The sequence below is a fragment of the Bicyclus anynana genome, chromosome 21 (genome assembly GCF_947172395.1).
Source record: "Bicyclus anynana chromosome 21, ilBicAnyn1.1, whole genome shotgun sequence".
NCBI classification, from domain to species: domain Eukaryota; kingdom Metazoa; phylum Arthropoda; class Insecta; order Lepidoptera; family Nymphalidae; genus Bicyclus; species Bicyclus anynana.
In genome coordinates, this window is record NC_069103.1 from 6,448,926 (window position 1) to 6,465,714 (window position 16,789).

General features: G+C 40.2%; 1 protein-coding gene across 4 annotated transcripts in view; it reads right to left on the bottom strand.

The window, feature by feature from the left end:
- The window catches only part of LOC112056973 (papilin), a 130,030-nt gene that overhangs the window by 15,125 nt on the left and 98,116 nt on the right, over window positions 1–16,789 (bottom strand). For 2 of the 4 annotated variants that reach the window (XM_052888031.1, XM_052888028.1), the window contains exons 23-42: window positions 16,120–16,293; window positions 15,044–15,161; window positions 14,679–14,965; window positions 14,426–14,602; window positions 13,912–14,088; window positions 13,186–13,365; window positions 11,538–11,708; window positions 10,836–10,920; window positions 10,179–10,354; window positions 9,336–9,506; window positions 8,576–8,702; window positions 8,323–8,404; window positions 7,021–7,219; window positions 6,142–6,315; window positions 3,279–3,402; window positions 2,482–2,620; window positions 2,208–2,400; window positions 1,936–2,109; window positions 1,512–1,697; window positions 262–472 (exon numbers count right to left, since the gene is read on the bottom strand). In XM_052888031.1, coding sequence (XP_052743991.1) covers window positions 262–472; window positions 1,512–1,697; window positions 1,936–2,109; window positions 2,208–2,400; window positions 2,482–2,620; window positions 3,279–3,402; window positions 6,142–6,315; window positions 7,021–7,219; window positions 8,323–8,404; window positions 8,576–8,702; window positions 9,336–9,506; window positions 10,179–10,354; window positions 10,836–10,920; window positions 11,538–11,708; window positions 13,186–13,365; window positions 13,912–14,088; window positions 14,426–14,602; window positions 14,679–14,965; window positions 15,044–15,161; window positions 16,120–16,293 — 3,325 coding nt within the window. The remainder of the gene's footprint in view (window positions 1–261; window positions 473–1,511; window positions 1,698–1,935; window positions 2,110–2,207; window positions 2,401–2,481; window positions 2,621–3,278; window positions 3,403–6,141; window positions 6,316–7,020; window positions 7,220–8,322; window positions 8,405–8,575; window positions 8,703–9,335; window positions 9,507–10,178; window positions 10,355–10,835; window positions 10,921–11,537; window positions 11,709–13,185; window positions 13,366–13,911; window positions 14,089–14,425; window positions 14,603–14,678; window positions 14,966–15,043; window positions 15,162–16,119; window positions 16,294–16,789) is intronic. The other 2 variants (XM_052888029.1, XM_052888030.1) reach the window with 2 other exon arrangements.

Below are 16,789 nucleotides of genomic sequence, written 5' to 3' on the forward strand. Positions count from 1 at the left end.
GCACTCCTGGCGCAGCGGCTCGCAGTCCACGTCCACGGGCACGCATACGCAGCGCTCGCAGCCTATATACTCGCGGTATAGCCACATGACAGCGTCAGTACCTCTCGCAGCCATCGTCGCCGGTGCTCCTGTCGACGCCATAGTTGCACTTGAGCGCGGCGCACTCCTGGCGCAGCGGCTCGCAGTCCACGTCCACGGGCACGCGTACGCAGCGCTCGCAGCCTATATACTCGCGGTATAGCCACATGGCGAAGTCAGTACCTCTCGCAGCCATCGTCGCCGGTGCTCCTGTCGACGCCGTAGTTGCACTTGAGCGCGGCGCACTCCTGGCGCAGCGGCTCGCAGTCCACGTCCACGGGCACGCACACGCAGCGCTCGCAGCCGCCGGCTGCGCGCGTGCGCTGCATGCCGTACTCGCAGCGCAGCGAGGCGCACTCAGCCGCGTACGCGTCGCACGTCACCTCGTTCTCCACTGCGGACGGCCTCATCGTCACCAGCGTGCCTCCGAATCTCAATCATTTCGACGACCCACTCCAAGTATATACATTACAAAAAAATCTACGATTTCATTATATTAGATTTTGAAACAGGATATTTTTTTATGTTAGCGGCTTAAGTTTCTGTTTGTTGCCTATAGCTTTTTGGTTGCTTGCACAACTGTACTAGCGAATAGGGTGAAGTTGTCAAATTGAACAAGTCGAAGCGAAGTCGAGTAGGTAATATAATGAAATCGTAAAATATATACAACAAAAATCACGTGCCCTTATATACCACAAACACTTTCAATCAGCCAATACTTTAGCAGAGCAGTGGCCGCTCAGTTTTCAGCTTGTGCTTTGTAAAAGGGAACATCGACATCAACATCGAGCAATTAAAAGTTTCTGGTCTGAAGACACAAACGATAAATTTCCTAAACTGGAACATAAACTTATACAGATGGTGTTCGATATAATAAGTTGTGATCACAGTGATAGAGCCAGAAAGAAGTAAAGCGTGTGCAAGCGGTGATAAGTGACTGCGAAAGCCGAGCACGAGGATCTTTCCGTACACTATCTCTACCCACGCTAATTTCAATTATGAAACCAAAAACCGTTAGATATTATGAAAAGAATAAAAACAAATGAGAATTAAATTATGTGTTTTAAAAGATACATTCAATTACATGTCACAATATAAAAAATAGTGCTTTAAATCGCTTTGATTGAAGTAATACTTCTTTGGAAAAAATATACAAAACGCCATCTATGATCCACAGGTATACCTGTGGATCATAGATGGCAGCATCGGTTCTTGAAGTGTACAAAAAGGATTTGTTTCAAAGTTCTCTAGGAACGCCATCTACCGGTGGTTTAAAATAACAAACACTGTTTCACTGTAGATGGCAGCACGCCCCATTCCAAGCGTGCGTAAAGAAGTTTTACGTCAATACAGCAGTTTTAAATGACTTTTGGTTTCAATTTTTCGAGCGCGGCGGTAGAGCAGTTTCGTGCTAAGCGACGATGTTTCAGTACCAGAGGGACTCTGTCTCCTGCAAGCGACAGCGCACGTGTCGTAGGAGGGGAAGTTGTTGTCGGTGCCGCCGCAGCCGTTGTAGACGAAGGCGAGGCACTCCCCGTACACGCTGTGGTAGTACCAGCGGCGGGACGGCACCCCGCAGCCTGGCTCTCCCGTCGACACCGGCTGCAGGCACGCCGGTTCTGCCCCCACCACCTCCGTTAGTTCCGTACCTACTCGCAATTGTGGTCCCGCTCCGAAGCGTTAACGCTGGCTTCTTAGTGCCTTTCAAGTTTAATGGATTCATGGAAACTAATCTACTTTAGTTAATATATGAGCCGTAGCCAATACCCAAGGAAAAAGAGTCGTGCTTCAGTTAGGTAGAATATTGGATAGATTGAATTAGAAGAACGGTGAATGTTTGTAAGTATAGGATCGTACCTGGTCCGGTTGCACCGCAAACATTTTCACATTCCTCCTGAGTTGAGAAACGATTCGGTCCACCGTGGCAGCCTCCATATGCAAAGGATAAACAGCGGCCCGATATTGCGTCCCAGTAGAATTTGGTGATTGTGGACAGACATGGGCCTGGGTCGAGACTGGCAGCGCAAACGTCTAAAGTCAAACGTCATGGTTAATTGTTTTTTAATAAAAAAATAAACAAGGTATTAGTATATTTTCAAGATAAATTTATTTGCGATTGTCTTCCTTACCGACTCCTTTGAATGCCCCACATCTTCTTTCACACTCTTCTTCAGTTTGGTAGCTGTTTGGATGCCGGCATCCACCGAAGTCACCAACCAAACAAGCCTGAGTCCTTGTGTCGTAATAATACACCGTGACGTTGCTGCCGCAAGGCTCTACTGATTCCGGGGTTATACACTCTGGTTCACTGAAGCGATTCTCCTAGAAAATTTAAATTCCTTTACACTCATGATTCCCTCGGTTTATTTTGTTTAACAATAACAATATGACGTTTTTGCTTACCAAAGGATCAAATAGTGACAGTGTGGTCGACGGTCTAATTGTACTCGTTGTGGTGGGTGTAGAAGTGCTGAGGAAACTGATACCCACAGTCGTTGTTGACTTCTTGCATCGGTATTCACATTCGTCGCGTGTGCCAAACCTTGTAGACAGAGACAATTTTAGTACGAAACGTTCATTGCATGACTATGGGCTACAATTTCATGTCCAAATAGGTTTTGCTTTTCAACTATAACTTCTTAAGCGTTTGTTCTCCTCTAGCATAGTCGGTTAATAACGGTAGCGTTTAACTTGGAATGGCTACAGTCAATTTAACTGATACTCATAGATCTGTGATACCCTTATTAGAGTTTACGCTTATCTCTTGGTACATATTTGTGCAGTAGGACAGTAGTTAATTAAGACTGAACTATGCACTACAAAAAGTGTATGACAGAAAGCAGAGAAAAGGAAAAGGAAAACAAAAGGCCTGATTTAACAAACCACAACAAAAGGTGTATGACAGAAAGCAGTGGAAAAGAAAAGGAAAACAAAAGGCCTGATTGAACTGACCACTACAACAGGTTTATGACAGAAAGCAGAGGAAAGGAAAAGAAAGGCCTGATTGAACTGACCACTGCAAAAGGTCAAGGTCAAAAATGACAGAGGAGAGAAAAGGAAAAGGAAAACAAAAGGCCTGACTGAACTGTACACAAAATGTCTATAACAGAAGGCAGACAAAAGGAAAAGGAAGACAAGTAGGCTTACTCATATGTACTGCAGTGGACGTCTATCGGCTAATTTAACGATGATAACCTTACCTGTTATCGTTGCCGTTGCAGCCGCTGTAGATGAACTGCCCGCATTCGTCTCTTCTGCCGTCATAGTACCACATGTACACATCATTGCCGCAATCGCCACGTGCTGGCGTTTGTTCGCAAGGATCTGCACATACAGTTTAATGATAATCTCCTGGTGGAATTCCCAGCACTGACTTACAAACTCTAGACTAACCAACGCATATTTTGTCATTCTGTAGCGCACAGTCTAGGTTTTATTTTGTTGATTAATTGGAAGCAATCGTATTTTCTTCCATCTGTATGAAAATCCTAAAAATATTTTTTAAATTACATATATAGAGTATAGTAGAGATTTTAAAGGATTTTTATTGTTTTAAATGTAAGAATAATCAGCACTGTGATAATATTACCCAACACTGTGATTTTATTAGTAATTTGTACACAAGTATAACTAATATACTTCAAACGGGTGCTATAATAACTTCTAATTTGCGTTCCGGTGGACGTCATCGTTTACATAAGCCAATTATCGGTTGGAATTATCATGTCAACGAATATCACAAAAACGCAAAGTTTTACTATAACAGTTGGTTCCTAGCGGGCAAGCCTTCGTCTGGAAGTACATATGACAAAATGATTGAAAGTCGAAAAGCTTTCAAAAATAAATTAAGTTGGTGTCAGCGAAATGAGGAAAAATTAAATTAGATATTCTTGCAACACATAAAAAAGAAAAAAACTTTGCTAAATTTTGGAATGCAACTAAAAACTTTAACGGTAAACAGAAATTGCCCTTAACTGTCGAAAATTTACAGGAGCCTAAGGAGATTGCTGATCTTTTTGCAAAAAAAAAAAATTAAATTAGAGCCTTTAAATACAGAAGCACCTAAAGATGGAACGCCCTCGTCCAAAAACCTTTCTAGAAATTATGTACAGCTTACACCAGTCGACGTAAAAAATGCAGTAAATAAAATTAAACGAGGTAAGTCACCAGGTCACGACAATTTGAGTATTGAGCACATAGTGTGTGCAGGTAATGTTCTATACTCAAAGCTATGTTCTTTATTTAATTTGTGTCTAAGATATTCATATTTACCAACTGACCTTATGAAAACGATTGTTATACCTATTGTTAAGAATAAAACGGGTAATTTGAGCGCTACTAGTAACTACCGGCCTATCTCCTTAGGTACTGTAATAGGAAAGATTTTGGAGCGAGTTGTGCATCCCGAACTGCAGAAATTTATTAATATTGATGATTCGCAGTTTGGCTTCCGACCCGGTGTATCAACAGATTCTGCTATTTTCAGCCTAAAACATATAGTGCAGTATTATACCCAACGGGACACATCCGTGTATGCATGCTTTCTAGACCTGAGTCGCGCATTTGACCTGGTAAACTATAGTCTACTATGGAACAAATTGCATGCGGCCCAGGTGCCAAGCGAAATAGTAGGTCTGTTGAGATACTGGTATGGTGGCCAGATTAACCATGTAAGGTGGGGTGAAACGCTGTCTAGTGGGTTTAGACTAGACTGTGGTGTTCGCCAAGGTGGCTTAACCTCCCCGGATCTCTTCAATGTGTACATAAACGATCTGATAGGAGAGCTCAGAAGCACTAAGATTGGTTGCCATCTCGAAAACGTTTGTGTAAACAATCTTAGCTATGCAGACGACATGGTGCTTCTGAGTCCTTCAATCAGAGGGCTAAGAAAACTCTTTTCAATCTGCGGTCGTTATGCTAACGACCATGGGTTGAAATACAATGTTCTTAAATCTGAAATGATGGTCTTCAATATGGTGGTGATGAGGTCCGGAGAGAGTGCCTCAGGTTTATTTGAATGGTTCTGCAGTTCGGGAAGTGAAGCAATTTAAATATTTGGGTCATGTCCTCACGGGTGATCTTGAGGATGACTTAGACATAGAAAGAGAGAGAAGGGCGCTTTCGGTTCGGTGCAACATGCTTGCTCGTAGATTTTCCAAATGTAGTGTGGACGTGAAATTAACGCTATTTCGTGCATATTGCCAATGTTTTTATACATGTCAACTATGGACGAAATACAAAAGATCATCTATGAGTACCATTAGGGTGCAATATAATGATGCATACCGCATCCTAATGCGACTCCCTAGGTACTGCAGTGCGTCGAGCATGTTTGCTGAGGCGAAGGTTCCCGACTTTTTTGCGATTATACGAAATCGCATAGCCTCTTTCTGGGAAAGACTGAGACAAACAAACAACGTTATCCTCAAGGTCATCGGTGAGCACATGTCTGGCCCGATATTTGATCATTGGCGACGTGTTCACCGGGACGCAAATAAAAAGTAGGTAAAATTAGTTATAAGATGACGTGCAATTTTATTACGAATTATTTTTATTTCTATTTTTCATTAATTATAAGATATCATACCGTGTCATTTTAATATTTTAGTTTAATTTACGACGTATATTTAAATTATTATACTTTTGTATGTGGATTTTTATCCTTAATAAAGAAAAATTATTATTATAATTATTATTATTATATATGGTTTTTGTGATTATGCCCAGTTCTGGTGCCATTTAAAAAAGAAAAACTGTTCAGCGCAAAGCTGCCAGCGGACATCCAGCGTCGTCCATCATACTTTTAAATGTATGAGTACTTTTGCATTATTTTGAGTTATTTTAATTCTCCTGAGAAAAATATAGGAGTATACACTTCTCCTGAGAGAATTATATACCTACTTATTAGCAATTTTGTTAAAAAATAAGTACTTGTGCTTTCTATTGCTTGTATCATTTTTTTAAATCGGTTCAGTAGATCCAGAATACCCTCTACAACTTCATAAAGACACAAACTTTACCTATTAGAATATTATTACTTATAGTTGTAGTCAAGTAGCTTACCAATGACAGCTGGTCTGCACACTTGCTCGCACTCTTGCACGGATGAGAAGCGATTGGGTCCACCGTGGCAGCCTCCGTATGAAAATTGTTCGCAGCGACCCGTCGCGTAGTCGAAGTACACCTTGGGGATTGAGTCGAGGCATGGACCAGAGTCCACTTGATACAGGCATACGTCTGATGGGAGAACGTCCATGATTTTAGTTAAAATCATCATTTAAAAAATTCTCGTGTCTCACTTTATCATAACTCCATCGAAAAGGTTAAACGGACTTTTTTTTTTGATGAAGTTTTATAAATGCGATAGGTCTGAGAATAAGTTACCTCTAAGTGATGGCAGTGATGGTAAGGGTGGTCACCTACAATTTTTTTTTATGATGTTGCTTCAGATTCAATAACTTTCTCTATTCTGTGGATGTGGCATTGAAAAAAAAACATGTACCTAACCCACCGGTTGCTTGGGCACTCAAATGCCCCGCTACGTGATGGATGTTTTTTTTATAATTTTATATAATATTATTTTTTTTGTAGGTTTGACGGCCACCGTGGCCCAATGGCGTGGTGGTTTTACAAGACGGAGGTCCTGGGTGCGATCCCCGGCTGGACCGTGACCGAGGTCTGGCTGGAGGCTTCGGCTTTGTCTAGTTACCACCCTGCCGGCAAAGACGTATCGCCAAGCGATTTAGTGTTCCGGTACGATATCGTGTAGAAACCGTAAAAGGTGTGGATTTCCATCGTACCTATTCCTAATAAGTTAGCCAGCTGCCATCTTAGATTGCGTCATCGCTTACCATTAGGTGATGAAGTCTAGGGGCTAACTTGTAAAGAACAATAGTAAAAATGGTACCGTAGTTATCGAAGCATCGCTTATATAATACTGACCTAAGTCCCGGAAAGCACCGCAGGAGCGCTCGCAGGCCTCCTGGGACGGATAGACGCCTGTGTTCCTGCAGGCGAGGCCGGAGTAGGGGTTGGTGTGGGCTACACAGGCACGTTGCTGCACGTCCAGGTACCACACCTCGCCCGCCACGCTGCACTCCTCTAGTGTGGGCGTCACGCGACACTCCGGTGGGATGTATTCCTACCAAAGTGACAGTTGAAAAGAGATATGTTAGAACATGTATTCAAAACTTATAAGTACATTTTTTTCAACGTGACCGTTAAAAGTACATACAATACATACATACAATAAAAATCGTTAAACATAAAAAAAATATTAGGCCTGTTTTTTGGAAAAACCAAAATTTCATTGGCTAAAACAACTATTCAAAATTATTCAGCAAGCATAAAATCAACGCTTTAGTAATTTTTCAGCACATGGTACGACTACACTTCATTGAAGGTAGGGATTTTTGTGTTTTGTTCAAAAACCAATATAACTTAAAAACCGTAAAATTTCGGGTACCATATGTTGCGTTGTTTTAGTAGGGCTTGAGTCAGCTTCACCCTGTAAAGTATGTCGTAGTATTTACGGGACATCCTGTATATCGGTATCAGCCGTTAATGATAAGCTACTCGTAAAATGGTATTATGTGACCGAGACCCATGGCTTATGATGGGCATGGCGTCTTTTTGTACGGGCATATCAGCGGCTTCCCAACTCCTTTTTTTGTACTTTTAGATTTATATTGTTTTCTAAGAAAATACACTTCTTAACACGAACCAGAATTCATATCCAGGATGATCCGCTATCATAATGGATATATTACAAACAAGTTAAGCATTGGAAAAACGAGGCAGTACTATACTGATAGTGATAGATATAATATGGTTATCATCTCCTCTACCTTATCCCTATCCCTATGTGGGAAATTGCTAAATGTGGTATCAGAAAAATACATATCTTCCTGTGGATGTCGTAAAAGGCGACAAAGGGAAAACATCGAAAGTGGCTAAATATAACATATTATAAATTTACTATAATATGTTACCCACATTCCAAAAGGAGGACCACTGCAAAGTACACATTGAACCGAAAGGTGGTGGTTCATAAAACTTACCAGAATAAGAATTCCCAAGGAAATAGGTACGATCGCTTGCCTGACGTGAGGCAAGCGATCGGTCGTAATATTAAAAGCCAAATCAAATACAAATATGTCAAGAGATAGGTATAGGTAATACTATATTAATTGAAAAAAAAAAAACAGAAAGACGTGCAACATTTCCGTGCAAATAATATGTTACCGGTGCTATGGTGCTAGTAGATGTCGTAGTGACCACGGGTCCAACTCTGCATTGTCGTTCACAACTCTCCAGCGTGTCAAACCTAAAATTAAACGATAAATAGATATATATATGCAAAGTTTCCACTGCTTAAACTAATTTACTTTATAGAAGCTCTAGAATTTTCGACATAGGTTACAGTCAAAATAATTGTTGAATACTTAGCTTTTCTTTTGGGGAGTATTAAAATGACTAAACAATGCTGAAATATTACCGATTTTCGTTTCCTTCACATCCGCTGTAAGTGAACTGGCTGCAGGCATCGGCCGCCGCGTCGTAGAACCAGCGCATCAGTGATGCGTCGCACGGACCCGACACCATCGGCAAATGACATATATCTACTACAAAAAGAAAATAAAAGTCTATACTACGTAAAGCTAAACTCGATGTGGAATGTTCATCAACGAACCTAAATTAAAATTGGGTTTCCACCGGTTTTGCCTTTTGAGATGTTAACAAAATTAACGTAGAAGATTTTTTAGGCTTTACTCTAAATAAGATTAGACGTAAAGAATACAAAGAACGATGGATGAAATGATGACAGGCATATTTTCTCTTTAAGCTTAAGGGGAAAATTAACAGAGCAGAAAGTGGGGCTGTAAAAGGGACAGATGACAGAAGAATTTAAGCAAACGAGGGAAGGGAAAGTCTAACTGTGGCGCCCGTGACGGAAAAAATGAAAAGTAAAAGGTTAGCTTGGTATGGACATGGTATGAGTATGAACAAGTTTTAATTAATTACCAGAATATGAAATTGCAAGTGGAAGGATACAAGAGAAGAGGAAGGCCAATAAAGAGATAGTTGAAGTATGTGAAAGAGGACGAGGAACTCTCCTTTTACACAAAAGGAGTAGAGGAATGATAGAAGTGAATGGAAGAGAGTGATATATTTTACCGACCTCCACTCGAGTGGGGATAGGAATATGGAGTGGGATAAGGAAACAATGATATAAATAATGATATTATAGAGTATACCTTGCGGAGGTGGGCAGAATGCCTGGCAGTGCTCCAGCGTAGGGAAGTTATTCCTGTTGCCGGCACAACCACCGTACCGGAACTGGATGCAGGTGCGTTGTGCAGAGTCGTACGCCCAACGATCTACCAGATCCGTGCATGGCCCGGAATCTATTTCCTCCAAACAGAAATCTGCAAACAACAATTCATGTAAGCCTTTCTTGAAAAAAAATACCTTTCTTGATTTTGGTAACTACTTTTTTTTTACACCACAACATTCTCTTATTACATTCATTATTTCTTCATCTCTTTTGAATGGGATGTATCTCATTCAGATGAGAGATTACACTTACAACATTTCATTGGTGATCTTCAATGCTACTGCATTTATTTTATTTGGATTTATCCTGCCATGTATCTCATCAGCACATGATGCAAGTATCACTTGATCATCGGCGCAGAGTAAACATTTGATGAGTAATCTATTCATACTTAGTGCATAAATACTCTTTCAAATCTATCAAGCGGTTATCTATGAATAGGTTGAACAAACATGGTGACCCGACACATCCCTGCCGAACACCTTTTTCGACTGGAAACCAATCAGTATGTGGCTCCTTTATTCTGATACAAGCACTAGAATCCTCATAGAGAGATTTTAACGCTTGTATATTATATAGGTTCTTTCTCGAGGAAAAAAATTACCTGGTATCATAAAATGGATAGCAACAATTTCAATAAAGGAATTATAAGATGGGTGCCAACAGAAGCCGATGGAAGGCGTGGACCCGCAGGAGGCTGGGATCTTACCAGGACCACGATCTTCAGTAATGAAGGAACGACTATAGAGAGAGGTGCTGTTACCATTTTCGGCTGGGATCGGTGTCGCGGGCGCGGCTGTGGGTTCAGTCGCAGGTTGCGGAGGAGGCTGGGGCGCTGGGGTCGTGGTCACTTGCTCCATGCAGCGGTTTTCGCATTCAAACTCCGACAAGAAGTTATTTTCGTTACCGCCGCATCCGCCGAAGTAGAACTCTCGACATCTTCATACAACAAACGATTTTTTTACTAATAATTTATACTTTGTATTTGCGTGTCAATGTTAAATCTCGTAAGCCCGGAGATGGATGGATGGATGGATAAAATTTATAAAGTGTGTCTTTTTTATTATATTCACCCGCGTGCCTGTGAACATACGTATATTACCTACTTATGGCCTGTGTTATTCTATGATTATGTAGCATTACATTAGTGAAAGAATTTTTAAATCGGTTAATAGTTTACCTGATGAAATTGTAACAAACAAAAACACATTCAATGAAGAGATAGTCCAGGATCGGGGAGCCATACAAATTGATTACTACAAGTATGATGTATATCCGTGAGTCGAGCGTCTCATCAGGATTAACCTACTCAGGGAAATTTAACTTCCCTACCTACCTTCCGTACATAATAATTTAATTGTACAAATGCTCCCCGGATCCTGGACTATGAATATATTTGTATTATATAAACTTTCGTTACCTCCTATGCGTTGTATCGTAGTACCATCGTCGGGAATAGTCTGCACATTCGCCGGTCACCGCCGGTAGCGTGCACATTTCTTGGACTGTAAATATTTATCAATTTCATTTAAATTGCAATAAAAAGACACAAAAAAATGATACATTTCTTATTTTTGTTCATGCCAAAACATGCAAAATTAAATAGGAAAAACTACAGTGTTCAAGAACTGAGTCTAACTACATTGTTCAAGCTTCTAAAAGTACTAAAATTAACCTAAAATGCCAGAAACAGTAGAATTGTTAGTGCACTCATTACCCACACAAATATTTACCTTTTTTTTGCAATTTTCCGACAATCAAGAAGTGAATTACAACATACCTTAACTATAGAACACGATTTGTTTTTTCTGAATTCTCAGTAGGTAAGCCTAATCTAAAAACACCATGTCATGCAAAGGACGTCGTAAGATAAATGTGGTCAAAGACATTAAATATTTTTTTTACAAAATCAGTTTCTGTAAAGCTATATCAAAGATCATCAAAACGAAGCTAAACTGTTGCTAATTCAATAGAGGTTTCTGGATGAAACTGATGAGTCAATATTTTTAAATTAGGACACAACAATCAAGAGGTATCCAACCTACAAAGTTATTCAGAATGTACACCATTAATCGCTTAACCATTCTGCTTACTACATAATATTTAAAGGAAAAGGAATTACCATATGCACTCGGACAGGCCTTGTTGCAAGCCTGCTCACTGTCAAAGCGATTCTCGTTTCCACCGCATCCAGTGAAATAGAAAGGCATGCAGCGATTCTCTGTAGGACTGAAGGACCAGGCGGGATGCTTCTCAGTGCAGTTGCCCTTGTCTTGTGGTAGTGAACACGCCTCTGTATCGTGTTAGTATTAGTTATTATATTGTTAATTAGTAGTATGTATCAACTAAGTGTCAATTAGTGTCTACCCGTAATTATAGTCAAAGCTGTTCTAAAAAATGGTTCATCCTACACAATCCTGTAACCATTACATGCCAATTATGACTGACTAAAATTTCTACAACTACTTCTTCAATTACCATGCAAACCATCACCGTGAAAATGTCCCTGTTAATTAATTTTGTAATATAATTGTTATTAAACCCTCCAAAAATGCATGCATGCCTTGTGTTACTTAACTCCCCAAACCACACCAAAAACCTTTTTCTTCTAAAATAAATATGTAAAATACTGTTATTTAAAGTTTTAATATATTTGATCAAATTAAGTGATACCCACACAAAACTCAATCATCAATCAATGTATAGATATGTATACATTAATTATCTCTCCCATTTCTTCTTCTTCTTTTCGGTTTTCTGACTCCGTGCATCGAGCGTTTGGGCCAGTGTCAAGACTCTCATTTCTTTCTACCACTTTTTTTCTCTTTTTACCACTCACTGTTTTTACTTAAGTGTTATTAATGCACAAATCACTGAACTTGCGTAATAATTACCTTTCATATATACTAATATATTGTGTTATGCAGTTTGTTTGATTTTTTTATTTATTCTTTGCAAGTTGACTTGACAATCAAAATGGTAAGTGATGATGTAATCTAAGGTGGAAGCGGGCTAAATTGTTAGGAGGATAAAAATCCACACCTCTATAAGTTTCTACACGACTTACACGCTAAATTGGCGGTACGTCATTGCATGTAGGGTGATAACTAGCCACGGCCGAGTTTCTCACCAGCCAAATAGTTTCTTAAATGCACGACCGCGTGGGTAACTACTATAGTAGGGGAGCCCGGGATGCTAAATTTGCAGTTACTCGAGCGTCATTGAGACCGATTACATTTGGTAGATTAAATTATAGGAAGAATAAATGGTTATTTACTTTTTCCGCTTTTAGCGGTGGAAAAAAAAACTACAGACTTTAATAACAATTTTTATTACTTTGGCTTACTGAAATTGCAAGAAAATTTTAGCGATTAATTAGGAGATTATTTCCTTAAAAATAAGTAAAAAATTAATCGCACTCGTACCTCGATCACTAAAATATAAGGGTTTAATTTTGTAATTTTGAAACCCTCCCATTCCATTACGTTACGCTCAAATCGTCAGATTTTCGAAATGTGCAGTTTTTAGCTATCAACTCACCTACCTTATCTTAATCTGACGTGCTGGTTGAGTATTTATGGAGTTAGTTTTTTTTTGGTTGCCCTAAACGTACCCACCAATATTAAGGGCTCATACTCGGTGGAGGTACTCGACAAAGTGTAAGGTATAGTCCCTTATGTTTATCTGCCGCGCTCGAGTAACTGCAAAAATCCCCTCTTCGGCTCCTCTACTACTAGTACTTAATTTCCCTCATTCGTAGAGTCACTTACGTATCGGGGCTCCGGGCGGGTTGCAGCGTTGCAAGCAGGCAGCTTCAGAGCCGAAGCGGTTGGGGTTGCCCTCGCAGCCGCCCCAGATGAACTGCTCACAGCGGCGACGTTCCGCGTTGAAGCCCCACCGGGCGAAGTTACCGGCACAGGACCCTTGCTCGATTGGTAAGTTGCATTGGTCTGAAAAATGGCAACTCATATAGTAGCTAGCGGACGCCCGCGGCTTTGTCCGCCCTTTAGACATCCTTTATCTGACCCTACTAACTATAAACTACCTTCCTGCCAAATTTCATGTTTGTACGTCAAGCAGTTTCGATATTATTAGAATAGAAGAAGATAAAAATCGCCCACGAAAACCTTAACCTTATAACTTCAAAGACCGCCGCCGCGAAAAGAACTTCAAAGGAAAGTTTAGTTCTGCCTTCCATTTCAGAAAAACATCTTAAAATCCGTTCTTCGCTGACCTCTGCATGGAAATCTTTTTTTTTTCAAATCTTTATATCTAAAAGTTTCAGAGACCTCGCAGAGTCAACGCATGGAAAATATAGATAATCGGTTATGAAAGTCATCCAATAGATAATAATCATTTATTGATTTACTTTTTAATATTTGTCTGCTCATTAATTTGAAGATTTTTCTTTCAAAATTTCGTAACAGAAAAGCGTCACGACATATTAACTACCAAGCCTTTTTAAATGGCGTGCTAATTTGGACATAGATATTTACCTTCAGTTTTTTCCGGCTCGCAACGTTCTTGGCATATCTCCCTAGAGTCGAAGTTATTGTTGTTGCCCAGACAGCCTCCGTACACGAACTGAGAGCATTGCTCCCGACTTCCGTCATAGTACCAGCGAATATTGTAGCCCTCGCAAATTCCTTTTACCTTGGGTAGATCGCAAGATTCTGTAAAACCGTTTAATTAATTACCTTACACTTATTTATTATTATGTTATGTTATGCTTATGCTTATGTAATTATGTACTTAAAAGATTGGTTAAATTATTTTTTTTTTATTGAGATAGGATACAATAGGGAACGGTAATGCTAACTTTTCCTAATACTATACAAATCATGCCCACGTGGAATGGTGGCAATAATACTGGCTGCATTTCCGCGGTGGACAGCCACAGGGAGATCCATTCCATTGCGCAAAAAGTTTGCCTTTCTGTCAACTGCAGTCAAGGCCATTAGCCTAGGTTCCAGTTTAGTTTTTTTTTGTAATTTGCAAATATTTCTTTACCTTTTGGTGGTGGGTGTACACAAACATCTTCACACTCCTCCTGGGTAAGGAATCTGTTGCCATTTCCTTCACAACCGCCGTACCAGAACCTCACGCAACCTCCGTAAGATATATCATAGAACCAGTATACGGAGAAGTTTCCACATGAGCCTTTGTCTTGAGGCAAGGCGCAAGCCGCTGTAACAAGGCAATAGCTAGTTTAGTGGCTATCTGATATACATATATTTTTTTTTGTTACTTCAATTTGATTTACCTTGCTTATTCTCTGGTATATCAGAGCAATTAAGGAATTTCTCGCCTTGGGATGGAGTTACTCCATCAGGACAACAGCCGAATTTGCTATTGGAACAATCGCATCCTTCGCCGTCAGGTCCTTTAGCAGCAGTCACTTCATCTCCACAACATCCATACTTGGTATGCTGGCATATGCAGCCCTGGTAGCCAGGTCCGGTAGGTGTTGTTACGCCATCAGGGCAGCAGCCGAATTGATATGTATGACACGCGCATCCTCTGTATTCTGGGCCCTGCGCTTCTGTGCGCCTAAAACATGACATTGTTATTGATACAAAGGTACAAATAAATCAAAAACTAAATCCGGTTGTTAGTGTCGGATGCTACCTATCTGGACAGCAACCGAACTGCGAGTATTGGCAACCGCAGCCCTCATTGTTCGGCCCGTGGGCTATGGTCTTGTTGTCCGGACAACAGCCGAAGTGCGCTGAGTGGCAACCGCAACCTGGGAAAATATATACGTGTATTGTATAATATGAATCTAAATAAGTCCGTGCGTTTGTGGATTTATACCACGTAAGTCTATCTTTATCATCATCATCATTATAACTCATATTCGGCTCACTGCCGAATGCGAGTCTCCTCTTAGAATGAGGGGTTTAGGCCAATAGCAATAATCCACTACGCTAGCCCAATGTAGATCGGCAGACTTCACACACCCAGAGAATTAAGAAAATTCTCGGTTAAGCAGGTCTGTCTTTATAGTTTCTCGTATTTTTTGATAAGCTTTTTTTATATTCTTGCTTGCGCTTGTCTACATGCTTGATGGAAAGCGATGATGAGGTCTAAGTTGGAACGCGCACGCTTAGAAAGTATCTGTTCACTCGTGCCTTAAAGGTGTGGTTTATATTGAAGGTGGCTGGGGTCACCAGGCGTCAGAAGGTTTCACACTATAGCGTTAGAATAAGAAACGTTGTAGCGAAGAATTTACTGCGGGTCGTTGGATGTCGAAGACGTAGTAATGCAATTTTTTATGGCGTTCATTTAGCTAAAAGTATTTCTCACAGTTAAGCTTTAACCCTAGGAAGCGCGTCAGCAAGGTGGCAGATAGGGGAATACCCTTTGGCATGCCTATTGATTAAGGGTAGGAGGGAAATAAAATACCTCCTACGAATCACAAACGCCGTAGAAAAAACTCTGATCAGGTCGGAGCGTACATTAGAGCGGAAGGGCCTAAAAGTGCCAACGGGAACGTTCAAGTCTTCCAGAAAGACTACGACCTAGGCCCGGTGGTACCCGACCGTAAAACATAAGCCAAGACAATCATATCAATCGTTGAGGCACAATAATTATAACTACGCAAAGGAGCGTAAAAAATGTCGTCGCATGATTAGAAAAGCCGACTCCGTATATAAACGGGACAAGGCGAGGTCCTTAAAATTACAATTTATGCGTCAAGTAACCTTCAAGATGTGGACCCTCAGCTGGTTTGTAGTTATCAGGACAACAGCCAAACTCGTATTGCAAGCAGCAACCTTCGTACTCCGGCCCGTGAGCTGGCGTTTCATTGTCAGGGCAGCAGCCATACGCAGACGTATTACAAGACATTATGCAACCTTCCAGGTTGACACCATTCGCTGAAAGCAAAAAAGAACAATTTAATTTAAAAAAACTTATTTAAATGTAAGTGTGTATGTTGTGTATCTTTTAAATTGTATGTGATGTATTCAGCAAGCAAAAGAGACTGACAATGTAATAGAATAAGCATTATGATTTTAATATAAAATATAATGCATTTTTTTATAATATGTAGCTTTAAGCACATCTTCTCCATACATTTTTAACTGCGTCAAATTTCCTTTTCTAGAAAGACTTTCCTTGACCTTTCTAAAGGAAGGCCAAAAAAGAGATGATTGGAGTATATGAAAGATGACATGGGTGTCTAGAGAGTAAATCATAATTAATTTGACGAATATTAGAAGCGATGGATAAGATTGACACATTTTGCCGACCTTACTTATGTGTTATAAGTTTTTTTTTTTTATTCTTTACAAGTTAGCCCTTGACTACAATCTCACCTGATGGTGGGAGGGCTAAGGGCTAACTTGTTAAAGAAGATGACGTTGACTTGTA